Genomic DNA, 27,032 nt, shown 5'->3' with positions numbered 1-27,032 from the left:
TAACTGAAGAGATATGAAGAAGCGGGCTTTGACTACCGCATGCACGTTTTTTGTTTCTAAGAATTAGAAAAGACCCTACACTAAACTAAATCCTATTGTTCTCTTTCCTGATTTTAATAGCCATTGAAGACAAATGTGGATACCTATTCAAATTGTTTACAATACAGCTTAGCCGGTCGTTCTAACAGATCTAATTCTCCGAAATATTAGTTAAATGTGGTCGTTTTATGAGGTATGTCGTTATTACCAATGTCGTAGAAAGCAATATTTTTAATAAGGCGGTCATATGGCATTCAGCCGGGACCTTTGTTCTAGGTTATTATAACCGGCATGCTGTTCTAAACGATGTCGCAGTAAACGGTTTTGACTGTATACTTTAAAAAATTATTAAATGTTGAAGAAGTCGTTTCTCTTATACACAGCATTCCCTATTACAAGAGGAATTTGTAAGGATGTAAAATGAACAAAACCATATTTACTACACATCGCAAAAGAAGTTTCACTTCTTTCACGTGCACCAAGTTGCACACGCAACATTTTATTTTATTTTGTTATTAATTCCAAAGCAGTAACAACATGCCTGGACGCAAACACTAATACATAATGTAGATCAACCCTTGAACAGATTATAATATTTTAAACTTTGACATATCTCAGTGATATAGGCCAAGGTTGCAAGACATTGCAAGTATAATGAGTAACAATCGATCGAGTTAGACCAGCAGGGCGGCCGCTGACGGTCCCGTGTGTCCGCAGCAGCAGGAGTCGCCCGTGGTGGACGAGTCGGGCAAGGAGTGCGTGGCGGCGCTGTACGACTACGCGGAGAAGTCACCGCGCGAGGTCTCCATGAAGCGCGGCGACGTGCTCACGCTGCTCAACTCCAACAACAAGGTGCGCATCCTTAGTGACGTTAACCACTTACCATCAGGTGGGCCGTATGCTCGTCTGCCTGATGGAGCAATAAAAATAAATAAAAAATTAAACACGCTCACTCGGGCTCCACGTACCATGCATTTCAGTATTTTAATACCTTTACGCGCTGGGATTCTGTATAAATAAAATTTCTACCAAAGACAATTTTTAAAGTGTATTAGCACTTAAAACACTTAAAACATTTCACAAACACTTTAAAATCCTCAATTCACTTCTTCCGCTTCAGGTGATCCTTTCGCTGTTTCGCTTAGAGTAGTTCCGATTACTAACTGACTGCGTGCCATCTCTGCAACGCTTTTATAGTCGATACGACATCCCTAGATTTATCGAGTACATTCTGGGCAAGCCGGGTAGCTTTGAAGAGTGCTGCTGTTATCTGACAATAGATGGCGCTGTACTTCTCGGTTTTACTAGTACCTTCGATATTCGTTCGGCTGTTCGGCGATAGATGGCGTTATTCTACCAGCGTAAAAATGCTTTACGTTCTCTACTAGATGGTCGAACACATTTGTTGGAGTCAATGACCTGCGTTCTGTTTAATTCAAGGACGTTCATATTGTTAGTTGTACGATTTAAATGTTCTAACTATTAAAATTAATTAATTTGAAAACAAATGAAATCTCCAACAAAAAATCATTTGTTAAATCTGAATGTGTTTTTTCGCGCCTTGTAAACTTCTCTTCACAGAACTGTACGTAAGAACAAAGTCAATGTATTAATTAATAAAGTATTTAAACATATTATTAGAGTATTACGCAAATATTAAAAAAATTGTAATGACGTGAAATCGGTGAAATCATATGATATTCCTTATCTTTTGGAACCAATCGGTAAAACGTCTTGTGAGTCCGCACGGGTAGGTATCACCGCCCTGACTGTTTCTGCCGTGAAGCAGTAATACGTTTCGGTCTGAAAGGTTTGGCAGCCGTTGTAACTATATTGAGACCTTAGAACTCATCTCAATGCGAGTGGCGGCATTTACGTTGTAGATGTGTATGGGCTCTGGTAACCACTTAACACCAGGTGGGCTGTGAGCTTGTCCACCGAACTATGGAACAAAAAACAAAGTGCCATGTCGTGAAGTTAATCCTTTGTATTTACTGACCGTCGTTATGCACACAAAACTCGGTCGTTTGAATGGTCCCATACTGGTCCGATTTTGTCAGAACTGGTACAGCAGTGTGAGGAAGTTGTCATTAAACTGGTTAGTCGCTGATGCTAGTCGGCGGTGACCAGTTAATATAGCGCTCTTTGCCCTCTGAGACTTCGTTTCCAATAGTATTTACAGAACACTCCCTGCAAAAAATGTACTGCAAATTTTTTTTAAAGTTTATTGACACTTTTTTACTTTTTAATATTCTATTCATATATATAAAAAAAAATATCGCCCAGATTTCGTATAATATATAAACTCGAACGTCCTCCACTATGAACGCGGTCTTATATTCTCGGCCAAGCGTTATCTGCTTTGAACCGAACTCGTATTTATGTAATCAATTAAATGTCACATGTGAACCATTCGATAATCGTAACTCAGCGCGGACGGACACACACATTACGTGAAATATAGACGCTTGTGTGTTTTTGAAAGACGAATCCGAAGTGAGGAACGAAAATGTAGTAGTGTAAATAGACGAGACTAACATTCTTTAGTGTGATGTGATAACGTCTGTGATAGCTCCGTGATATTAGTTTAGTATTAACGAAATGATAGTTTTTAGTTGGCTTATAATTTTGGTTGTCGGTAAGGTTTTTGTTAAAAGAAAACGCAAACCTGACGTTACAAGTGTGAGTTTAATTTTATAGGATTTTGAGGTTTTATTAATAAAGTTGTAATTGATAAGTTTGTGTTCGGAAAGACGTAAATTGTAATATGAAAATAATAAACATTAAATTAAGCAGTGCCTTTGTACATAATTTTCCTATTACTCTGTACTGTGTCTTGTTTTCTGTGTGTACATAAATAAATAAATAAATTATAATTAAAAAGTGGCACCACAAGTAATACTTTGACTTAAAATTTTCACTTCACTCGTGTTTTATAGTAATGATATAAATTGATTTTAAAATTTCATCTTAAATATTTTTTTTATCATTGTCTAATTCTAGTAAAAAAGCGACAGTTTTATTTATAATGGATTCACATCTTATCGAGGAGATAATTTAAACTGCTTAAAACTAATCCCTTTATGTACTTGGAACAAGCGCAGGGACCGTATCATAATATTACGGTTTTACATAACAATAAAACCGATATTATGTGCCGAGAAGGAAAACATACAGCATTGTATTATGAAGAAGCAGTGTGTACTTAGCTTAAATTCCTTGTCTATGTCCAACCATAGACAGTCAATTTAGTTCCATCTTTAGCCGCTAGGTGCTGCCAGCAAGTATAAAGGAAGCGCAGCCATCTTTGATCTTCATAGTCTTCACCAGGAAGAACTTCCTGCAATGCTGTATGTTTTCCTTCTCGGCACATAATATCGGTTTTATTGTTATGTAAAACCGTAATATTGATGTGCCTTTGGAAAACATACAGCATTGTATTATGAAGACGTGTTTGTTATCTGCTGGTGAAATTATTAAGCACAACGCTATGATGAAATAGGTAAGCTATAATAAAATTATGAAGCGCAATGATAATGTTCATAATTTATATAATTATTAAATCGAAAAAACACAGTTGTTAACTTCCATGTTAATTCAATAATTAAAAAATATTTATAAGTTTGTAATAAACATTTTATCTTGTATATACAAGAAAATGTATAAATTGTATAAATGATGTATATACATCATGTAGGTGTAAATGTTTTGAAAAAAAGAATCGTGAGGATCTTTAGGAAGTTCTATTATTCGGAAATAATTATTGTAAACGTTTGGATGATTTGCATTTGCCTCTAGAAAGTATTTCGTCTATTGGTTCATTACCAATCCATCTCAGAGGCTACTGCTGATCTACAACTTCTTAGATATGGGTTGATGCCACTACCTCGTAAGGTTGAACGAAGACCAGTTTCCAATTACAGTACGGTATGCCGCTTTTGTGACAACACACATAGTTAGAAAAAATTCCTTACGAATCTTACTGGGCATGTCTTTAGTTTCATGTTTAGAAAGCACTTATGCAGATTATTGACGAAAATGGATTTTAATTTTAGACCCAATGACTGGTATCAGAAAGATGTTTTTCTCTGTTAAATGTTGAGCAAAGTAAGATCATTAACTCTGCGTCCAGTAGCCAGCAACATGGTTGTTGGTGTCCTTCAAGCTACCTTGAGGCGTGATCTGGTGGTGGCTGGGTTTGAAGAAAACCAATTTAGAACTATTCTCGGATCTCATGTGAATGGGACTATACTTAGTAAAGTTGTAATAAGTAGTTGAATTTTGTTTAGTTATTCCGATGGCTTTTTTAGAATAGCAATTTTTATTAGAGAGCTTGAGAATGTTCGCTGTCCTACATGTATGTTGCCCACAGAAAGTCGACAGCGCTGCTTTATGCAGAAGGATTGTTTTATAGGCAAAATTTTCTTTTTGGAAAAGAAAAAAGAATTTGGCAACATCTGCAGACTTAGGATCAATTTTAAATCTGTAGCACCATATGCACCATCTTCTAGTCGCTGGTAAGTATGCTGGCAAAGTGGATTGACACCAGCTAATTTTAAATAAATCTTCTCCTGTGTAGACCAGTCTATTATTTGTACAACCTCCCCCCCCCCCCTTTCTAAGTTTTCAGGGTTAATGTTTACCCTGTGGAGGAGGCAGGTTTTGGATTTCGTGCGCGTTATCTAGCGTTCGGGATCTGAGGGCTTGGAACCCAAATGCTTTCGCTCAGTCTGGGAACTCTACCAGGTAGGTTCCCTAGACACTTGAAGTGAGTCAGTACTCTGGGGAGAAGGTTGAGAGGAGGAATTCTCCATGCTAGTTGCATCCTCTACGGTCTGCTGAAGGTATCCAATCTTGGTCGGCGAATGGGTTTATATCCGGATGACCCCACTTTCGAAAAACTTTTGTGGTCACTTGTGGTAAAAAGTGCCATTTCGCAGGTTGATTTCCTCGTGATAGCCTGTCGGTTACGATGTTGTATCTCCCCGAGAGATTATAAGCTGACAGTTATCTTGAACTTATCGCTTAGGTTTAAAGATCGAAAGGTCAACGCTAGTGAAATACTTTCAGATTCATTTTGATTGTCACTACCATTGCAAATAGCTCTTTTGTGGCTGAGCCGTTTCAGTTGTTGAGCTGACCATAGACAGGGCGTTAATATTTTGTCTAATTGTAACCCCTACCCATGTCCGAAGCTTCCGTTGCCAGGAAATGGTTGGTTTTGTGTCTCGGCAATGTTTGACATGTGACTCCGTGTCAGCACTGCATTTGTAACCCCTACACATGTCCGAAGCTTCCGTTGCCAGGAAATGGTTGGTTTTGTGTATCGGCAATGTCTGAGATGGGGCTCCGCGTCAGCGCTGCATTTAATTGTTAACACATGTAGGATGGCCCGTTTTTACGGGGGTGTTTTTTCTTGAAACTTCGCAAGAATTTTCAAGTTCGCAATTTGCAAGTTAGCATAGATTGATGTAATTCCGTCAGAGTTTGAGCTAGGATGTTGTTGAGTGGCCACTTTATTTCTCGCAATTTTCCATCGAATCCCTAAACATGTCATCTCTTGAACCAGTGTACTAATTGATTTTTTGTAAGGCTGACTTGGCAGCCCAAATAATACAAGAGCTTTACAGCTTATGTGGCCTGAAGACTCAACTTGGACTTCTTTTGATGGACCAGGTGGAATTTGCGTAGGTGGGATAACACTCAACATCCCTTTGCACGCAATGTCTCCGCGACAGAGCATGCTATGCAAGCAAAAAAGGTGTATTTGTCTTCATGGACCAAAAAAGTCGCGTAGGTAGGTTAACATTTGACTTCCCTATGTACGTAAGGTCTTCGCGACCGAGCATGGTATGGGAGCAAAAACGTTTATTTGTTTTGGTGAAACAAGATCAAGTCGTGTAGGTAAGCTAGCACTTTCGATTTTGCACGCAATGCCTCCGCGACCGAGCATGCTACGGAAGCAAAAAGGTTTATTTGTCTTCAAGGACCAAAAAAGTCGCGTAGGTACGTTAACATTTGACTTCCCTATGTACGCAAGGTCTCCGCGACCGAGCATGATATGGGAACAAAAACGTTTATTTGTCTTGGTGAAACAAGATTAAGTCGTGTAGGTAAGCTAGCACTCGACTTTGCACGCAATATCTCCGCGACCGAGCGACCGAGCACCCTATATAATGGAAATTGACATGCCAGCCCAGATAATCCAAAAGCTTCACAGCTTCTGCAGCCTGAAGTTTCAACTTGGATTTGTTTTGGTCGACCAAAAGGAAGTCGTCTAGGTAGACTAGCACTCGAGTTCCTTTTGCACGCAAGGTCTCTGCGACCCAGCATGTTATGGAAGCAAAAAAGGTTAATCCAAAAGTTTCACAGCTTCTGCAGCCTGAAGTTTCAACTTGGATTTGTCTTGGTCGACCAAAAGGAAGTCGTCTAGGTAGACACTAGCACTCGAGTTCCCTTTGCACGCAAGGTCTCTGCGACCCGCATGTTATAGAAGCAAAAAAGGTGTGGCTCTGAAGCCAGACCGAAGGGTAGGCATGTCATTTCATACTAACTCATAAGAAGGTACCGATTCCTTCCTGAAGGTACTGATACTGGTACCTTGGTACTGATCCTCAAGAAGTATCGACGAAATTTTGCGACTGATACTAGAAAAATATTCCTGAGAAATGTTTAATTCTATCATCCAGTCCCCTGGGTGGAGAAAGTTTGGTACCGAGGTGTCCGAAAACAGTTACGTGTTTTATCTTTACGACCTTGTTCAACTCTCGAAGATCGAAAATTGGACGCATTGATCCGTCGCTTTTCTTACGCAGAATTTTTTTTTTTGTTTTTGTTTTTTTTTTTTTTTTGGTATTTGGTAACCATACATGGTTTACAAATTATTACAATTTTGGTGGCACTCAGTGCCTCCCGTCGGTGTCTTCAATTGCCCCCCTCTGGATTGTGCCAGATGTTACGGACTATGATTGTTTATAATGTTTGGCTTGCCTTTTGTACGAGGTCGTGACAAATAGGATTGTAGCCCTCCGAGGGACTGAATAGATTTCAATTTAGTATTATCAAACAAAAGATTCCTCAATGAGTAGTGCGTTGGCAACAGGATACTTTGTTAGAGACCACGGAAATTAAACTTTGACGTCTTATTTCTATCCATACAGCCCTTTTTTCCGTATACAATTTAAAACGCTTTTACGGGTAACTTGTACGACGGAGACGATTTGCCAAAGTTTTCAGTAATTATGTTACAAAGATTATTAGTTTAAATCTGTTGTGTTTTTGTCAAAATTTCCGTATTGACGAGATCAATTTGTTTACAACAATTTTCGTTGCATTCAATTGTTACACACAGTTGATGCATTATTAGATTTACAACGTCACTGACCTGGTGGGATAACGAGCCGATTCGAAGATCGACCGTTACCTTTGAATCCCGTCGTTTCTTACGCAGAGACTCCTTTTGTTCTTTTTCGCTTGACGAGCTGTTCGAACGCAAGGCGTCTCCATCGCGTCTCGCCTGGACATCTTCCCTCTCGGAAATTATGGAGCTTGACTCAACATCACCTCCAACAGATGACGCGTGATTCATGGCGTCCGATGATAGGATTGGTAAATAATACTCGTAATGATTGCAAAATAACACTCATAGAAACACAAAATAAATATTTTTTGCAATTAATAAGAAGTCGAATAAATATTTGTGGATTTGCGACTTCACAGTACGAAAGTACACAACGCTATGAAGATCAAAGATGGCTGCGCTTCCTTTATACTTGCTGGCAGCACCTAGCGGCTAAAGATGGAACTAAATTGACTGTCTATGGTTGGACATAGACAAGGAATTTAAGCTAAGTACACACTGCTTCTTCATAATACAATGCTGTATGTTTTCCAAAGGCACATCAATATAAACAAAGTCATACATTTTTGATTGAACAAATCTTCATTTAATTCACAGAAATATAATGTAGTAAAAAGCATTTTGTAATGATTATAAAAACCTTTAAAAATTGTAATACGAAACAACATATTGATTATTTTGTGAATTTAACGGTACTTACAGTTCCAGACGTTTAGGTTGTTCTAAATATATTTAAGTCTGTGCGGCGAACTTAAACTAAAAATGTTATGAACGATGCTTTAGGACTGGTGGAAGGTGGAAGTAAACGACCGCCAAGGCTTCGTCCCGGCCGCATACGTCAAGAAGATCGACGCCGGACTGTCGTCCTCCCAGCAGAACCTCGCCGACTCCAACTCCATCGCCGCCAGACAAAACCAGGTGAACACACTTGCGCTCCCTTTACTAGGTTTCTGTAGTCTAATAGCAAAAATATAAAGAAAAAATTGTTGCGGAATAGCCATGTTGCTGTTGTGTTGAAGGCCTTTGGCACAATATGCAATCTTTTTATTGTTAAATTAAAGTAAAATTTAGTAATTGTAATTAAATTTTTTTTTTTAATTTGGCTCCATTTTTTTTATTGCCCTTGTAAGCAGACGTTCATACGGCCCATCTGATGGTGAGTGGTTACTGTCGCGCATGGTCTTCAACAATGCCACTGGCAGAGCCAAGCCGCTGCCTGCCAAAGTTGTATTTTTGTACTCCACGTGTTGATTTTGTAATCAAAAAGTATAGTGTCACGAGTATCTGCTTCATTTATTATGTTTGAAAGTACTTGTGTTGCTTTAGTAGTATAACAATAAAAGATCGAGAAAGTGTCGGTCGGGTTCATCACATTGCCCGATTGGAAGTAGAGGACATAATCAGTTTCCACATATAAAAGTTTGGTCGTGGTTCCGCACGGACAGATCGAGTCGCAGTATGACAACCTGCTGGGGCTGGCGCGCGAGCGGCAGAACAAACTCAACGAGACCGTCAAGGCCTACGTGCTGGTGCGGGAGGCGGCCGAGCTCGCCACCTGGATCAAGGACAAGGTACTGTCCCGGGAGACGACCTGCGACAATATATAAATAAATTTATACTAGCTGACCTGGCAGACTTCGTAGTGCCTCAATCGATAAATAAAAGACCTAAACTTTTGTATAAAATAAACTTAAAACAAACAAAAGAAATCCGTCCGACGAGGGACACATCAAAGGAAAAACAAAATTGTTATTTTTATTTAATTCCGAGCATTTTCATATTTATCACCCTTTAAACCTTCTCTGGACTTCCACAAATAATTCAAGACCAAAATTAGTGAAATCGGTCCAGCCGTTCTCGAGTCTTAGCGAGACTAACGAACAGCAATTCATTTTTATATATATAGATAGATGTAGAATTGGGATCGTGGCGCATAAAACAAAATTATTCCACTGTTATTCTTCCTTTCCAAAATCTTTTATAATATAATAATGAAATATTAATTCAGTTTTTTTTACGATTTGCTCGTTTTAACGATCTTCGCCATCTTTCTTTTCTCTGCCATTCTTTTCTCTCTTAACGTTTTCTCTCACTCATATCTTAATGCTCCGTTCCACACTTTTTTCATACGTTCTATTTTTACCAATCCTACATATATATATCAATATTGGTGTATACTCATTTTCACTTTAAAATAAAACTTTTTCTAATAGGAGATGCACGCTCAAGTTCAAGACGTGGGCGAAGATCTGGAGCAGGTCGAGGTGATGCAGAAGAAGTTCGACGACTTCCAGAACGACCTGCGAGCCAACGAGGTGCGGCTCGCCGAGATGAACGAGATCGCCGTGCAGCTGATGACCGTCGGACAGACCGAGGCAGCCCTGAAGATCAAGACTCAGATGCAGGTCAGTGCCCGGACACATTGCCAACGAATCATTCTTTGTTTTTTTTTGAAAAAGACTATAAAATTAATTTTATTCAGTGCATTAGCGTTCATTGAGTAAAAAATTATGAAAAATAAACTCACAGTCCAGTGATTTACGAATAACATGTTGTTTGTAAACCAAATTAGTGTCATGATCAAAGGGTGTCTTCAGTGAGTTTACAGTTATGTAATCCTGTGGTTAAGTTTGTTATTACGATCTATTAATGAAGTAATTGCATGTTTATTTATTCAATGCGGATACGAATATATATATTACTGGGAATAATTATAAAATATACATTTGCAATATTGTGTGAATGTAATTTCTCTGCATTGCCCTTTGGACGATATCCGAACTATATAAAACAGTTACCATAGATGCAAGATGCAAAACGTATCTATTTATAATAATATTAATATATTATAATAATATTTTTATATTTGAAAATCTGTCAATGTCGTAAAAGGGAGGAATGGGTAATGTGTAATTTCTGTAACTAGTGGTCCCGCGGTAGTCGAAATTCGACTATAATTAATTGTAATTATAAGTTTGAACATTATTATGATTATATTGTCAAATATATAATCACAGATTTCGCCAAGACTACACTTTAGGCAAATATTAATAAAGACAAACAATATTTAATCTATTCTGAATTTGACCAAAGACTATAAGCGATAAGAAAAGTTTGACATTACAAACAAACAGTATGCATGCGTGTGTGTCAAACAGATGGTAGGGTGTATAATGTTTTTTATGGATTTATTGTATTTCTAATGCATAATTCAGCCCTTTTTTATTAGTCAAACTACAAAGCAAACCGTAGTTACAAGGATACACCGCTAACTCAATAACAAAGTGATGTTGTTCCGTGCGTGGTGCAGGAGCTGAACTCGAAGTGGAGCTCGCTGCAGCAGCTGACGGCGGAGCGCGCGGCGCAGCTGGGCTCGGCGCACGAGGTGCAGCGCTTCCACCGCGACGTCGACGAGACCAAGGACTGGATCGCGGAGAAGGACGCCGCGCTCGCCTCCGACGACCTGGGCCGCGACCTGCGCTCCGTGCAGACCCTGCAGCGTCAGTACCGCATGCCGTCCAACCCTCCCCTTTAAAACAACGGCTATCATACTCCAGAAACTTTGCAGCTCTCTAGTGTACTGCAAAAAATATTTTTGCTCTGACTTCCACACTAAAAACATTTTCTTTAAAAAGTAAAAGTAGGTAGTCTTATTGTCAACAGTTATATTAACGGTTTTACTTTATATACAGGCAAGCATGAAGGCCTAGAGCGCGATCTGGCAGCCCTCGGCGACAAGATCCGCCAACTGGACGACACCGCCAACCGGCTGATGTCCACGCACGGAGACTCCGCCGATGCTACCTACAGCAAGCAGATAGAGATCAACGAAGCCTGGCAGCAACTGCAGGCGCGAGCCAATGCCAGGAAGGAGAAGCTTCTGGACTCCTACGACCTGCAGAGGTTATTACCGTTAAAATTCAAACTTAGGCCTTTCAGTCTTTCAGTCAGTACATGGTTTATTCAAAAATCATTAGCAAAATAATTAGCCTTTTTTTAAATGTTACAATGTGTGTAAGACTTAAGGATCTTCTGTAAATATATGAAATTTTCGTCTAGTGCCACAACTAGTGTGTTATAAATTAGTAACCCTAACTCTGCACAGTAAACACCAAAATGTTGCCAAAGTTCGGATATTTGCAATATTTCCAAATATGTAGATAGCAATTTGTTATAATACTATATAATATAATAATAATATATAATAAAAATGTATAATATAATCATAAAATAAAATAAAACAGGTTCTTGTCGGACTACCGCGACTTGATGGCGTGGATCAACTCGATGATGGCGCTGGTGAGCTCGGACGAACTCGCCAATGACGTCACCGGCGCTGAGGCCCTGCTGGAAAGACATCAGGTATTGTCCCATCACCAGTTTTACTATTAAATTGTCGCTGCATTATAAAATGTGTACACATTTATCCTGAGACACGAAAACTCCTGTAACAGAAAATTAAAAATGAAAATATATTTTTAGAGCCAGCGATCGGAGATAGACGCGCATTACGGCGTAGTGCCGCAGGTCAGACGCAACGCTCGCATGGGTCACGCAAATCTAACAACTAGGGATATGATGCAATTAAAATTAATCGATTCTAATCGATTTATCTAACATTATAATCAACTCTAGTATGAACTAAAAAACGGAAATTTCTATAGAAATTTACCAAATATCCAATAATCTATAAATTATTTTATAATAATTAAATGAAAGGAATGATTAGACTTTAGATTCTGTTTTTATAGGGAAAATATGGGAAGACCTTAATTGGTATAAATGAGTCATTTAGTATTATACTTCCTATTTGGTTGTCTGAAAGAGATCACTTTGAGCCATAAAAGTACCTTTTGTATTTATGCTGCTGTCTAAATATTTGTTATTGTCTATTAAATTTATTTTAAAAAGAAGTAAAATGTAAATTACAATTTACCGATTAACGGTGATTCTAAACGGGTCATAATCTTTAAACATTCCTAAATATTTCAACAGTTATTTATAATGCACATCGGTAGTTATAAAAATATAATACACAAACACTATGTAGATGTGCTCTAATGTTTTAGAATCAATCATTCACACGGATGAGTCTAACGGTCTGAGTTTAAAACACGTTATTTTTATTAACAATAGAAAAGATTTTCTTTTTCAAGTTGTTGTTGTATATAATGACGTTACTTTCGTTCGGAAATGTGCTATAGATTCGGTTTGTCGATGAAATGGTTTAGCAGACGAATAGTTGGATCGCTCTATGTCTTTTTTGTTGACAGTCAGCTTCTAAGATGAACCGAAGAGTTATAGCACACTATAAACTGTATGGAAGATTTTGCGTTATGATTTATATCACTGTCTCGCTTGCTTTTATGCTCATTAGAAACTCTTCCAAAATATAACTATACTTATTTTTTGTGAAAGTAACGTCCTTATTTGAGTGGTTTTTTTTCTTACGTGTTTCGATGTTTTCAGAACTTCTACACTAGTCTTTTTATTTATGTGTTTGTTCACTTTATGTTGTGTTTATTTTTGGGCTTTTTAATCATAAATATTACCCTCAATGAGTGATTTTTTTAGCGTGGGTATTAAACGATTTTGGCAAATTCGATTAGACCAGAGATTACGAGTTTTTTTCATATATACTACAGCTAGAAATGTAGCTGCAGCTACATTTCTGCAGTGTTCCCAAAACTCATAAGAAAATGTGGAGATTTTATCTAACTGTGGAAATTTGCGTTGCGGCTGCCTTCCAACCACGAACTGCTAGTTAACGAAAAGAAAACGGTCGCCACAAAGAACCACTTATTATTAATTCTCACTTATTTCATTTATAAAAGTTCTTATTCAGAAATAGTATTTTTTTGTTTATTCAGATATGTAATTATAACACTATAAATTATTGTTATCATATTACATTGTTGTGTGATTACAGTCTGAATATAATTAAAATTAAATATTAATAATATAATAACATAATGTAACTTCAAAAAATACAATCATCACAAAATAGTCATAATTTTAATGGGAGGGTTGTATGTACTTGATGGATTGACAGTAAATCATTTACTATCGAAAGAAATTTTCGTGGACCCCGCTTACGATAATTTTTAATCCCTTTTTCTTTTCCACGCCAACGTAGACCCCGTGGTTTATCCCATGGACATCTGAGAGTACCCTGGCACTTTAGAAAGGAAGGAATTGTCTTGGATAGGGTTTAAGCAAAACTTTGTGCTTTGTCCTTAACTTCATCATTGCGTAATAGGTGGCAAACTAGGACAAACTTGTTGAATATAACGAAAACCTGTATTAATTGAGTGTGAATCATTTAAACAACAGGAGCATCGTACGGAGATGGACGCTCGCGCGGGCACGTTCCAGGCTCTGGAGCTGTTCGGCCAGCAGCTGCTGCAGGGCGGCCACTACGCCAGCGTCGACATACAGGAGAAGCTCAACAACATGAGCGACGCCAGACAGGAACTCGAGAAGTATGAACCATATTGCATCATTTTGCCGGGTGTCATGTTACGGATCCTCCCGATCCATTAACGGCGCTTTTAGCTACCTCAAGCACCGGTCACCGTCTTCGTCGAACCCGTCGCTTGCGACGAAGGGCTCGACGAGTAAATTAACCCACAGACACAGCCCGCTGAGTCTCGCCGGATCTTCTCAGTGGGTCGTGTTTCCGATCCGGTAGTAGATTTTGCGAAGCACTGCTCCTGCTAGGGCCAGTGTTAGCAACACTCTCGGTTTGAGTCCCGTGAGCTCACCTACTAGATCGGTGAATCTAGAATAACCCCTCAAAGCTACTAGATAGAAAAAAAAAATGTCAAAAACCTTACCCGAAGTGCCAATAACAACATCACAAAGCTCCAACTGAATTTGCTGAACAATGCATGAACGCAAATAAGTAAATTAAACTACTTTTCAATCTAATTATATTCCACACGAAATTTGTATTAATTCCTACTCATCAGTATCCTACCAGCAGCAAGAGTTCACATATCAAAAACTTAGCTCATCAACTACCTGTTTTCCAGAGCTTGGGTGAACCGACGCATGAAGTTAGACCAGAACTTGGAGCTGCAGCTGTTCTACCGTGACTGCGAGCAGGCGGAGGGCTGGATGGCGGCTCGCGAGGCCTTCCTCGCGCCCGCGGACCACGCCGACTCCGCCGACCAGCAGCAGCCGGACAACGTCGAGCAGCTCATCAAGAAACACGAGGACTTCGACAAGGCCATCAATGCTCATGTAACAGCTTACTCCTTTATGTTTAACGGACACGCTGGTTCGCGGCGTCCTATTCTAAAAGGCTTACAAAACGCAAATAAATGTTTCTGGTAGTTATAATAATTACAAGTCAGCAACTAAGATAAAACTATATCTTAAAACTAAGGTGTCTGGTTCTAATTTAATGGTATTATATACAAATTCTGTACAAATAAAATTAAATAGGAAACAATGGAGATAATTTCCCTTATGAAGTGTTTGAATGATAATAATTGTCTTTACCACTGAAGTTGTGGAGGGCGTCCGAGAGCGCTATTAACGATTTAATAAGTAGTTAATTAGTCCTCGCACCGCAAAAAAAATGTTTTTCAATGTATTGTAATTAAAAATGAATCGATTAATTGCATAGTAACATGTTTGCAACCCAGGAGGAGAAGATTGCCCAGCTGCAGACGTTGGCCGACCAGCTGATCGCTTCCGACCACTACGCGACCGACGACATCGACGACAAGCGCAAGCAGGTGCTCGACCGCTGGAGGCACCTCAAGGAGGCACTCATAGAGAAACGCTCCAGGTAACTCGCACACACCTCGGGCATACACATAATAAGGGTCCGTTCACACTGACCGGATTGTATAGGTTTTTTTTTTTTTGTAATTGGCCGTATCGGAGCCGCCAACTATTTCGCATAGACCTGCTGGAAGAGATCTGAAAGCGGATGCGCACGCAATCGGAGCCGGCTGGCTCCTCTTATTATTTCACACGCAGCGCGTTCAAGCACTCTTAATGACAAAAAACTGCATATACAAAAATAAACAAAACTCTGTTTCCAATTTGTTAAAAAGCTGCTCTCCTCTCCTAGCTCTATGTGAACGCACTTTAAATATTCAATGTTGTTAACCTTCATAAATATCAAAACAGATTGTATTTACAAAAAATTGCAATCATTTAGATTGGGTGATGAACAAACTCTGCAACAATTCTCTCGCGACGCTGACGAGATGGAGAACTGGATCATGGAGAAGATGCAGTTAGCTACTGAAGAGAGTTACAAGGTCAGTTCGAAATTAGTTGATGTCGCAGTTTTATTCCTTTCCTTTTTGCATCTGTGTATATTAGACGAGCTAAGCGATTTCAATATAAATTCATGACAGATTGTCATGTCACATATTAAATAAATAGCTTGCAAATAGGGCAATATTCGCGAGCACAAGTGACGACGTCTTATATTACATACGACACTTCTATATATATTCTATACTATATAAGCTAACATTACCCTGTCCAAAGAATTTGCGTTAATTTAAAAGTGCTAGTCAATGTCCACAATTCAAATATATTTATTCAAGAATCATTTTGTATTACAAATAATTAATGTATACTTTGTCCAGGACCCAACCAACATTCAGTCCAAACATCAGAAGCACCAAGCGTTCGAAGCAGAACTGGCGGCCAACGCCGAGCGCATTCAGTCCGTGCTCGCCATGGGAGGCAACCTCGTGCAGCGCGGACAGTGCAGCGGCAGCGAGGATGCCGTGCAGGTACTGAACCTAACCTAACAGACCTTACCATTCAGCTGGTGAGACTTTGCCCGCAAAATATATAGATTTTAAATTAATTTGTTACGAAGAACCATGGACTTAGGAAATAATAAACTTAAGTTTAAAAGCTACCAATAAAATACCTTATAAACAGGCTCGTCTCGCTTCCATCGCTGACCAATGGGAGTACCTCACTCAGAAGACTACAGAGAAGTCTCTCAAATTGAAAGAAGCGAACAAGCAGCGGACTTACATTGCTGCCGTTAAAGATCTGGACTTCTGGCTCGGTGAGGTCGAGAGCTTGTTGACCTCTGAAGACTCCGGCAAGGACCTGGCTTCTGTTCAGAACTTAATGAAGAAACACCAGCTTGTGGAAGCTGATATCCAAGCTCACGAGGACAGAATCAATGGTGAGTTAACGATACAAAAGTAGCGCGGAGTGTCGGCATCTTGGTTTAATATTTGTTTTTGCCACAGAACGGAATAGCAGCAGTTGATTCGTATTTCGCCTTCAACGACTACGCACTTTGTGTCATGTACATTTGTGACAAAGTAAGGGGCTTAATCCAATAAGAGGCGCGCTACGCTCACGTGCTAAGCCAGCCGGTGTGTTCCAGACATGAACGGGCAGGCGGACGCGCTGGTGGAGAGCGGGCAGTTCGACAGCGCCGGCATCGGCTCGCGCCGCGACGCCATCAACGAGCGCTTCGAGCGCGTGCGCAACCTCGCCGCGCACCGCCGCGCCAGACTGCACGAGGCCAACACGCTGCACCAGTTCTTCAGGGACATCGCCGACGAGGAGTCCTGGATCAAGTCAGTACCCTGCGGTGCCACGGCATATTGTTTCTAAATGTGTGTAACTAATGACAGCCAAATAAATAATAATTGTATGACAGGGAGAAAAAACTTTTGGTCGCTTCGGATGACTACGGCCGCGACTTGACCGGCGTCCAGAACTTACTGAAGAAGCACAAGCGTCTCGAAGCAGAACTTGCGAGTCACGAGCCCGCCATACAAGCCGTGCAGGAGGCCGGCGAGAAACTGATGGACGTGTCCAACCTTGGCGTGCTCGAGATCGAACAGCGGCTGAAAGCTCTGGCCTTGGCCTGGGATGAACTCCAAGCGCTGGCTGCGGAACGAGGAGCTAAGCTGCAGCAGTCGCTCGCCTACCAACAGTTCCTTGCCAAGGTTGACGAAGAGGAGGCCTGGATCAGGTGAGGCGGGTAGTTGGAAAATCTCTGCGATAAGCAATAAAAACATGAGGCCTATTTAAAAATTAAAGCATTGCCCAATTTTAATTTCGTATAAATTCTAGATACCTTGTGCGATTTCTAAATAACTAAAAAGGGTTCTAAGATAACTAACTGAAAATAAATTTTCATTAGATTCCCTATTCTTTATTAAAAACTGAAGCTAGCAAGGTCAGTTATACTTGTCTCTTAATCCGTGCGCGTACGTGTACCGACAGCGAGAAGCAGCAACTGGTGGCGGTGGGCGAGTGCGGAGACAGCATGGCGGCGGTGCAGGGCCTGCTGAAGAAGCACGAGGCGCTGGAGGCGGAGCTGGCGGCGCGCGGCGAGCGGGTGCGCGAGCTGGCGGCGGCGGGCGACGCGCTGCTGGCGGCCGGCAACCTGCACCACGACGCGCTGGCGCACCGCATCCGCGCCCTGCAGGTACCCAATACACCACATTTGTAGGCAGCGGCTTGGCTATGCCCCTGGCATTGCTGAAGTCCATGGGCGACAGTAACCACTCACCATCAGGTGGGCCGTATGATCGTCTGCCTACAAGGGCAATAAACAAAAAAAAAACCCGGCACTCACTCTGCTTGAAAGGACAATGCCCAAAAGTGGGCCAACTTTATGTCAAAACTATTTGTACTTGAAAAACTATGACTTATTTTTTCACGTTGTTTAGTTTATGTATCAACATTTCTTTCACCCTGGCATTGTTTTACAAAAAAATAAATTACATAATTGTTAACATCCCAAAACTGAGTGCCATCGTTTTTAAATTCGCCAATAGGCAAAGGGCTTAGCCCATACAGCCTTATAGTAAACCTATATGCTGCCAAACGGAAGAGTTGCCTGTGACTTGAACAACAAATAAAAAAAATAGCTAATGGTTATAATTCACAGACTTTTTAGTTTATTTTTGTTCAATTCAATATTTATATATTGTTATAATAATACTTAATACCATGAATTATTGAATATCTTTAGATATGAATGATTCCATTAGTAAAAATCTCAATGGCCTACCATTATTCTATTCTTATTATATATGATCAGAGTTTTGGCAGCAACCCGAGTGAAGCGTCACTTGAATTTTTATTTTAATGTTTTTTTAATAGTTTATTGTGATGTATAATATATAAATTGGGTGTTGTTTTATGTATTAAACGTCAATAATCGTTGTTCACGATTAACGACATAAAAAAAATATAACTACGACAGATTAGGCTGTATAGGCTACTCTCTTTGCCTGCTTATTGGCGAATTTAAAAACAACAACAACAATATCGTTGCCGACTTCCGGATTTAATTTCATTTTATTATTATTATTATGAGGATATAATAATAATAAAATGTATGTAAGGGCTTATTTCTAGCAACATTAACTACAATTAACTTATTTAATACTGTAAATAATGATGAGAGCGATTATTGATTTTGAAGAAATCAATTAACAACTTAATTTTAGCTGCAGAAAAAAACAGATTTCTCTTAAACCTGGGTGAGAATATAAAAATCGTTTTCTGAATATGAAACGATATTTCTTTGTCTATCAAATTAAGTTAAAACCATCATGACACGACAACTTTTTTTAGGGGCCCAAACGCCCATAGAAAATGGGCATTGTCCTTTCACTGCTACTGACTAATCTTGCTCAGAAGCAAATATTAAATCTAAATTAAACTTTCCTATGACCTGAAATTCTAAACAGCCGAATATGTTTATGCTTGTATTAGACGCTGCCCTAATCCCACCACCCCGCGTATTTCTGCCGTGAAGCAGTAATGCGTTCGGTTTGAACGGGGCAGCTGTTGTAACATAATTTAGACCCTAGAACTCATATCTCAAGGTGTATGATATCACAAGGATATAAATATTAAATTATGCTTTAAATTTCAGGCCAAACTGGAGAAGCTCACGGCATTGGCGGCTCGTCGCAAAGTAGCCCTTGTGGACAACTCCCTCTATCTCCAGCTATTGTGGAAGGCCGACGTGGTGGAATCCTGGATCGCAGACAAGGAGACACACGTGCGATCTGATGAGTTCGGTCGAGATCTGTCCACTGTACAGACATTGCTCACCAAGCAAGACACTTTCGATGCTGGTCAGTGGTTTATAAAATTTTCATCATCACATTAGCTGCAAAATGTTCACAAGAATATAATAATAGTATGTTTAAATCAGAAAAATATACATAAATATCTAAGTAAAATTGTTTTGTACAAAGCCATACTGAGATCGTAATAGTATGGCAAGACCATAGAATCAAAAAGTAATTAACATGTCAACTCATAATGAATTTAGAATTACGAATCCTAATAAGATTTAATGTGGTATAAGGTCTGGCGGCGTTCGAGCACGAAGGGATCCAGAACATCACGTCTCTGAAAGAGCAGCTGGTGGCGGCGGGGCACGAGCAGACGCCCGCCATCGTGAAGCGGCACGGTGACGTCATCGCGCGCTGGCAGCGACTGCTCTCCGACTCCGCCACCAGGAAGCAACGGCTGCTGCAGCTGCAGGACCAGTTCCGACAGATCGAGGAACTCTACCTCACCTTCGCCAAAAAGGTACACCACCATCTTAGCTGGCTAGAGGTCAAACATCACGGTAACACATGTACGATTGTTATATTGAATGTTTTAGTCAATAAGACGATACATAAAGTCGCTGAAAATGAGAATAGCCTGTGTTCGCATCATAGCTTCCAAGTGCCACTTGTAATACTAATTTTAATCATATAAAGCCTTAATATAAAGCCCTAAAAGCCATAAAAACCTTCAAAGATATCGACGTAGACGATAATTGTGAGGGGGGTCCTACAAAGACTTGGGTGAACTATGTAGAAGAGGATATGCGTGAGATGAGTGTCTGTGCTAAGATTACGTATTATAGGTCTTCATAGAAAAAGCAGAAATGCTGTCGACTCCACATAGTGGAATAAGGACAAGGACAACAAGAACAAAAACCTTTCGATAATGTCAAAGTCTAATGTTAACTTTAGAGAATATTACGTTTTTAAACTTTTGTTTTCAATATACAATAGTAATAAGTATTGTTTTTCGAAGTAATTTGTTACCATTTACAAAATTTAAACAGTGTACGTTTACTGTTATTTATACTAAGCCTTAGGTAGAACACTTCATTCTGCATCATGTTTCATTTATTCTTTTATGTTTCCTATATCCTACAGCTAATGTTCGCTCTATGATCGAAGTTTTACCACAATCACACCAAGAGTTCGTTTTATTTTATGTAATATTGTCAAAGTGGGAATAGTCTATAGTCCATATTTTTCTTGATACCAATAATTATAACTAAAAAAAAAAAGAATTTCATGATAAAACAGTATTTTTTTATCTTCTTCTTTCTTACCCTTCAGAGGATACCCTCTTAATCTTTTTACAATAGATAAGTAGTGTAAATGTGTTGCTAATTTAATTTCAACTGTCGACAGGCTTCTGCATTCAACTCGTGGTTCGAGAACGCGGAGGAGGACCTGACGGACCCCGTGCGCTGCAACTCCATCGAGGAGATACGCGCGCTCAAGGACGCGCACGCGCAGTTCCAGGCGAGTGACCCACGCATTCCAACTGTATCCCGCCTATTTCTGCTGTGAAGCAGTAATGTGTTTCGGTTTGAAGGGTGGGGCAGCCGCTGTAACTATATTTGATACCCTAGAACTTATCTCAAGGTGGGTGGCGCATTTACGTTGTAGATGTCTATGGGCTTCAGTAACCACTTAACACCAGGTGGGCTGCGAGCGCGTCCACTCATCTAAGCAATAAAAAATAAAAGAAAATAAAAAGCTACATGGTGTGAACACTGTAATGACGTGTGCAACTGCATCCCGCAGGCATCGCTGTCGTCGGCCCAGAGCGACTTCGAGGCGCTGGCCGCGCTGGACGCGCAGATCAAGTCGTTCAACGTGGGCGCCAACCCCTACACTTGGTTCACGATGGAGGCGCTCGACGACACGTGGCGCAACTTGCGCAAGATCATCGGTATGTGTCACGCTCATCACCTCTCGTCAATAACAACATGCTCTAGCAAAATTCTTACTTTTATGTAATGTTGAATTCGAAAGTATCTTTTAGATCAGGGGTCGGCAACCTGTTTGTCCTTTAAGGGCGCTATACTAAATTTGGACCCGCGGGCGCCGCGCTGCCGACCCCTGTTTTAGATCATATTTAAATTTACATTCATTTACAATTTGCTTGCCTAAAGTTAAAGTAATAACCAACTTGAAATACTAGAATCTCCATCTCTTATCTATAAAATGCTCCAATTTAAAATAAACTACAAAAAATGTATTACACCTTAGAACATTTTTTTATCTTGAATATAATTGTGTAGCGGAGCGAGACGTGGAGTTGTCAAAGGAAGCACAACGGCAGGAGGAGAACGACAAGCTGCGGAAGGAGTTCGCCAAGCACGCCAACACCTTCCATCAGTGGCTCACCGAGACTCGGTGCGTTGACCAATCACTAGACATGCAAAACTCAAATATCATATTTCGTCTTCTCGCATTAAAACTGTATAATCTCAAAACTTAATAATTTTACAGGAGAATGTCTTAAAGGTTTAACATGTGATATTTTTAATATTAATCATCTTTGTAAGATTTTTTATTTTTTACCTGTTACATTATTTGTCTTTTAAAGTAAGATAATATTATGTAGGCAGCGGCTTGGCTCTGCCCCTGGCATTGCTAAAGTCCATGAGCGACGGTAACCACTCACCATCAGGTGGGCCGTATGCTCGTCTGCCTACAAGGGCAATAAAAAAAATGTATTAATTTTGTTAATAGTAGTCAAAACATAGGTAAATTAAAAAAAAAACTAAAACTAAACTACGCTCTTTTGACAGTATTTATGAGAAAAATACTAGTGATACCAAATAATTTCGCATATTAACTCAATTTCGAATATATTCGGCAATTGTACACTTTTAATGCGAAAAGACGATTTATCTCCAAATCAAATAAGACTCAAAATGAATTCGGCAAAACCCTTTACAATGCACAGCGCCTTGAGTAGACCATACGGGACTTCTTTACCTTGTGTCCTGAGCGACACTGCACTGTATTCTCAGTCATCACATACTTACTTGACACCGGATGACCATTAACTGATGTCCCTATGTAATTAAAAACCCGGCAATTTTTATCCAATCTTTAATAAAACCGAACAAAATCCAAAATTTTATGGCGAAGTGACAGGTAACTATCAATCCCAAGTTCACCGTCACGGAGAGTGAGTGCATAATCAATATTGACAATGACAATGATGTACAGGTACCGGTTGCTAGGCTGGGACGGGTAACGTATTTGATGGTTTAAGTGTTTTTATACTAAACGCTTAATCGAAGTTCGGCAAAATATAATAATATATTAAATTATTAACTAACTATGTCATAAATTATCGATTATCAATCGATTAATAATCGATTTTTCATAAACAAATGAATTTAGTCGATGTTTATTTCACATTTAAAACAATTCCCGATATTTGTTAATGATTGTTTGCTATCTTTTGTTTTGCCAAACGTCTTGTTGTAAGCATGTACCTGTCGTAATTTTTCCTACGCAGATAATTTGCATTGGCTTTCAAACTGTATAGTGATGTGGACTTAAAAAAAAAACAATGTAAATATTCAACAAGCCTATCTTCCCCGACTGAGACGAGCGGCTTGTGATGCAATTAATTCAGATGATTAAGCTAATCCATATTTTTAATAAGGCCATAAAACTTTTCAACTTTTTACATATCATAACATAATTGTTCACTCAATGACAATAATCATATCAGTTTTACAAAACCGAAAGAGTATTTTATATAATTATTAAAATGACTTACGTTTCAAATAGTATTTAAATGTTCTCTAAATGGGTAGGCTTGAGCTTGAGTTGTTGAGTCGAATGAGTCACAAACACTGTATTACACATTTACATTTCAGATTGGACAATTTTTTACGCTGAAGCTATAATAAAAAGGGTTGCATATTGCTCTTGAAACGAACAAATCTAAAATGAGTTAAATCAATCTAATAAATCAAGTAAATCTGCACATAATGATTTTGTAATATATGACTAACAGCACATCAATGATGGAGGGCACGGGTTCCTTGGAACAACAGCTGGCGACGCTGCGCCAACGAGCGTCAGAAGTACGCGCCCGCAGAGCTGACCTGAGACGCCTTGAAGAGTTAGGTGAGTCGAACTAATTTTAATGACATAGTTTTCTCTTGGCTTGATTTTGATGCCAGTGATCTTAGCATTTGATGAAAAAATACATAAATATTTTAAAACTAGCTGTACCTGTCCGCTTCGCTGGGCATTTAAAATTAACATTATTATTTCTCACCCCCACAAAGATTCTCATCATTAACTCCCCCGCAACTGGTGTAGGGAGTCCAACACTCATGTAAATATTAGCCTATCCATTAAGTACGTGTATTTTCTACATGAATACCAAATTTCAAGTCAATCGGATGCACGGTTCAGTAGTTATAACGGAACATCCGTAAAAACCACTGTTAGATTGATATATTAGTATAGATGGTTTATGAAAGAATTGTATGTTGTCAGGCGCCGCCCTGGAGGAGCATCTGATCCTGGACAACCGCTACACGGAGCACAGCACCGTGGGACTAGCGCAGCAGTGGGACCAGCTGGACCAGCTCTCTATGCGCATGCAGCACAACCTCGAGCAGCAGATACAAGCCAGGAACCATTCCGGTTTGTATCCTTCTTCGTGTTTTGTATCAGTAGCTACACCGCTGAACCGGACTGTCGCCTCATAACTCAAACGTTTCTTTCAGTGGCTGTGAGTGGTGCTTGTAGAAGCATAATGAACGCAAGGAACTTTTCACGTTTTTTTTAAGACTTTACACTTTATATTGTTCTGTGACAAAATTGACAAACTTTGGATCTCTATTTAGTTTTTTTTTTTCTACCTATGCTAGTAACCTCGAGGGGCTATCCTAGGTTATGTTTAGTAACAAAAGCAATAGTTAGTAAATTGTACAGACAAATTATTGTAATGTGTATTTTCCTATAATTATAATCCTGCTTTAGGACAGATCTTGTTTGAACTCCATATATTGTTCAGTGAGCTGATATTGTTATTTAGAACTTTGTATATGCCAATTAATCTTGTAAATGTCGTTAACGTTATTCTGGTTTCAATGTCTTAAATTCTATCAGACTAGTCTGCCAGCATACTTCAAAATTATATAAAATAATTCCATTTATATTTCAGGTGTAAGCGAAGACGCCCTGAAGGAGTTCTCGATGATGTTCAAGCACTTCGACAAGGATCGATCTGGACGCCTCAACCACCACGAGTTCAAGTCGTGTCTGCGAGCCCTCGGGTACGACCTGCCCATGGTTGAAGAGGGACAACCCGATCCTGAGTTTGAATCTATACTCAGTAAGTATAACCCATGCTGCCTATAGCCCACAGCTTAGATGGGAAACACTAATATACTATTCAAAAGTAAATTAAGCCCAAAAACTTGAGCCTCTCACGAGTCACGGTATGTTAAATGTCAAAAACATTAATAAAAGCACTTATCCTCGACTTCAAATACAAGGTTTCTCTGTTCTCTGACTCCTGCTGTATACGTTTGACATAATAGAATTCCAATTTTAATTAATATAACAATTGGTTTTTGCTTGTTCATCCAATCTAAGCTTAATGTTTGTTCGGTACGATGACTCAGTAGGTGCATATATTTAAAATAAGTGTTTGGAACAGGTATCGTAGATCCGAACCGCGATGGCCAAGTATCCCTTCAAGAGTACATGGCCTTCATGATCAGCAAGGAGACCGAGAACGTGCACTCCTCCGAGGAGATCGAGAACGCGTTCCGCGCCATCACCGCGCACCAGGACCGGCCCTACGTCACCAAGGAAGAACTGTACGCGGTCAGTATACTTGCATTAAAAATATTTATGTGTATCGATGGGGGTGAATATTTGTGGTGATGATTCTTTTTTGTGCGTCTTATCTTATTCGATTGAATGTCATTAAAAAATCACGGAATTAATTTATCTGAAGTTTTTGATCTCAAACCAAAGAGAAAATTCACAATTTTTTTGGTTAATTGTTAACAGAACCTCACGAAGGAGATGGCGGACTACTGCGTGGCGCGCATGAAGCCCTACGTGGAACCGAAGACGGAGCGCCCCATACCCAACGCGCTCGACTACATCGATTTCACACACACTCTGTTCCAAAACTAAAACCCTCCCCCTCCCCCTGCCCCGCGACCGGCCCCGCCACTTTCATTAAATTTATCAACTAACTCGCTTTTTATTTGGTCACCTTCCTCGTGCAGCGCGAATGGCGGTCGTGAGCGTAATTGCTATTTTATTACGACTGAATATAACTTATTGAACGTTAGCTAGACAAATATAAATTATTAACTGCTTATAAGCTTATCCATGTTATTCCACTGAGCATTTATAAATTATAATCGTAAGTGTTGAAAAATACGATGATTTCTATCGAGTAGCTGATCGCGCGTGTCGTTAGGACGGCGATGGTTCAATGAGAACGCGCACCGTCCGACTCGATCCGGGAGAGTTTACTCACACTTGTACATGTTCCCAGGTTCATGTACTGTAACGGTATGGATTTCTTTTCTCTGAATCCAGCAGAGGGATACGAAGCTACCGTTAAGACTGTGCTTGATCAAGTTAAATAAAAGTTCTATAGAAGTATTATTTATGTACGCCATTATAATATGACATGTGTTTCGAAGCTTTGCTGAAACTCTATATTTATTTTTTGTATTATTTATGAAATTTCAATAAATATTTGTTTAAAACTTAAAATTCGTTTAATTTGATCATGGAAAATTAAATCTTGAAACCCGAATTTGTAATCAAACAATAAATTTAATGGGGGGTTTTTTAATATATTTTTTTTTTTCTTTCTTAGATGTGTAGACCAGCTCACAGCCCAGCTGGTGTTAAGTGGTTACTAGAGGCCATAGACATTTACAAAGTAAATGCCGCCACCCACCGTGAGATATAAGTTCTAAGATCTCAGTATAGTTACAACGGCTGCCCCACCCTTCAAACCGAAACGCATTACTGCTTAACGGCAGAAACAGGCAGGGTGGTGGTACCTGCTCGTGCCGACTCACGAGAGGTCCTGCCACCAGTAAAAGTCCGTTTTCGATATTTATATTTTTTTGGCTATAAATGCCGCAAATTGTTGGAAGTTACGTTTAGGATCGCCTAAGCGCAGTGCACCTCGTCGACCTCTAACTGACCAACAATCTAAATTCGGAAGCTGCTTTAGATGCAGCCGTCGGCATAATAGTTTCTAATAAATTTTATTATATTTTTTTTAATTTCCACTATTCATTGATCGTCCCCTGCAAATATAAATGTTAACATTCATCAATTACAAAAAATCTTCTGAAAGAGTTGATAGAAATTTGTTTAGACATATTGCTCCATTGATCTGAAAGGCGCGCTTTTGAGTCTGAACAATATTTTTGCTAATTTAGACAGAATATCCAAACAAACCTTGATAAAAAACGGGGCTACGATACAAATAAAATCCGAGGGATCAAAATGAGAATTAACTTAATAGCTTTGCTTAGAGAATTAAAAGACTC

The 27,032-nt window shown here is 39.5% G+C and overlaps 1 protein-coding gene across 8 annotated transcripts in view; it reads left to right on the top strand.

Moving 5' to 3' along the window:
- alpha-Spec (alpha spectrin) overlaps positions 1-26,238 on the top strand; it is a 50,549-nt gene extending 24,311 nt beyond the window's left edge. For 2 of the 8 annotated variants that reach the window (XM_028173839.2, XM_028173840.2), the window contains exons 17-44: positions 757-891; positions 8,183-8,317; positions 8,845-8,970; positions 9,613-9,804; positions 10,710-10,899; positions 11,092-11,302; positions 11,644-11,761; positions 11,882-11,926; positions 13,733-13,881; positions 14,434-14,644; positions 15,052-15,197; positions 15,576-15,678; positions 16,015-16,164; positions 16,319-16,574; positions 16,782-16,977; positions 17,061-17,378; positions 17,633-17,837; positions 19,299-19,503; positions 19,740-19,966; positions 20,854-20,967; positions 21,253-21,400; positions 21,753-21,867; positions 22,693-22,716; positions 23,495-23,607; positions 23,986-24,135; positions 24,659-24,829; positions 25,157-25,326; positions 25,516-26,238. In XM_028173839.2, coding sequence (XP_028029640.1) covers positions 757-891; positions 8,183-8,317; positions 8,845-8,970; positions 9,613-9,804; positions 10,710-10,899; positions 11,092-11,302; positions 11,644-11,761; positions 11,882-11,926; positions 13,733-13,881; positions 14,434-14,644; positions 15,052-15,197; positions 15,576-15,678; positions 16,015-16,164; positions 16,319-16,574; positions 16,782-16,977; positions 17,061-17,378; positions 17,633-17,837; positions 19,299-19,503; positions 19,740-19,966; positions 20,854-20,967; positions 21,253-21,400; positions 21,753-21,867; positions 22,693-22,716; positions 23,495-23,607; positions 23,986-24,135; positions 24,659-24,829; positions 25,157-25,326; positions 25,516-25,644 — 4,452 coding nt within the window. In that variant the 3' untranslated portion in view covers positions 25,645-26,238. The remainder of the gene's footprint in view (positions 1-756; positions 892-8,182; positions 8,318-8,844; positions 8,971-9,612; positions 9,805-10,709; positions 10,900-11,091; positions 11,303-11,643; positions 11,762-11,881; positions 11,927-13,732; positions 13,882-14,433; positions 14,645-15,051; positions 15,198-15,575; positions 15,679-16,014; positions 16,165-16,318; positions 16,575-16,781; positions 16,978-17,060; positions 17,379-17,632; positions 17,838-19,298; positions 19,504-19,739; positions 19,967-20,853; positions 20,968-21,252; positions 21,401-21,752; positions 21,868-22,692; positions 22,717-23,494; positions 23,608-23,985; positions 24,136-24,658; positions 24,830-25,156; positions 25,327-25,515) is intronic. The other 6 variants (XM_028173842.2, XM_089733123.1, XM_028173845.2 and 3 more) reach the window with 6 other exon arrangements.
- The last annotated feature ends 794 nt before the right edge of the window (positions 26,239-27,032 follow it).

The sequence above is a fragment of the Bombyx mandarina genome, chromosome 15 (genome assembly GCF_030267445.1).
Source record: "Bombyx mandarina strain Sakado chromosome 15, ASM3026744v2".
Classification (NCBI taxonomy): domain Eukaryota; kingdom Metazoa; phylum Arthropoda; class Insecta; order Lepidoptera; family Bombycidae; genus Bombyx; species Bombyx mandarina.
This window is presented reverse-complemented; position numbering and strand designations above follow the sequence as displayed.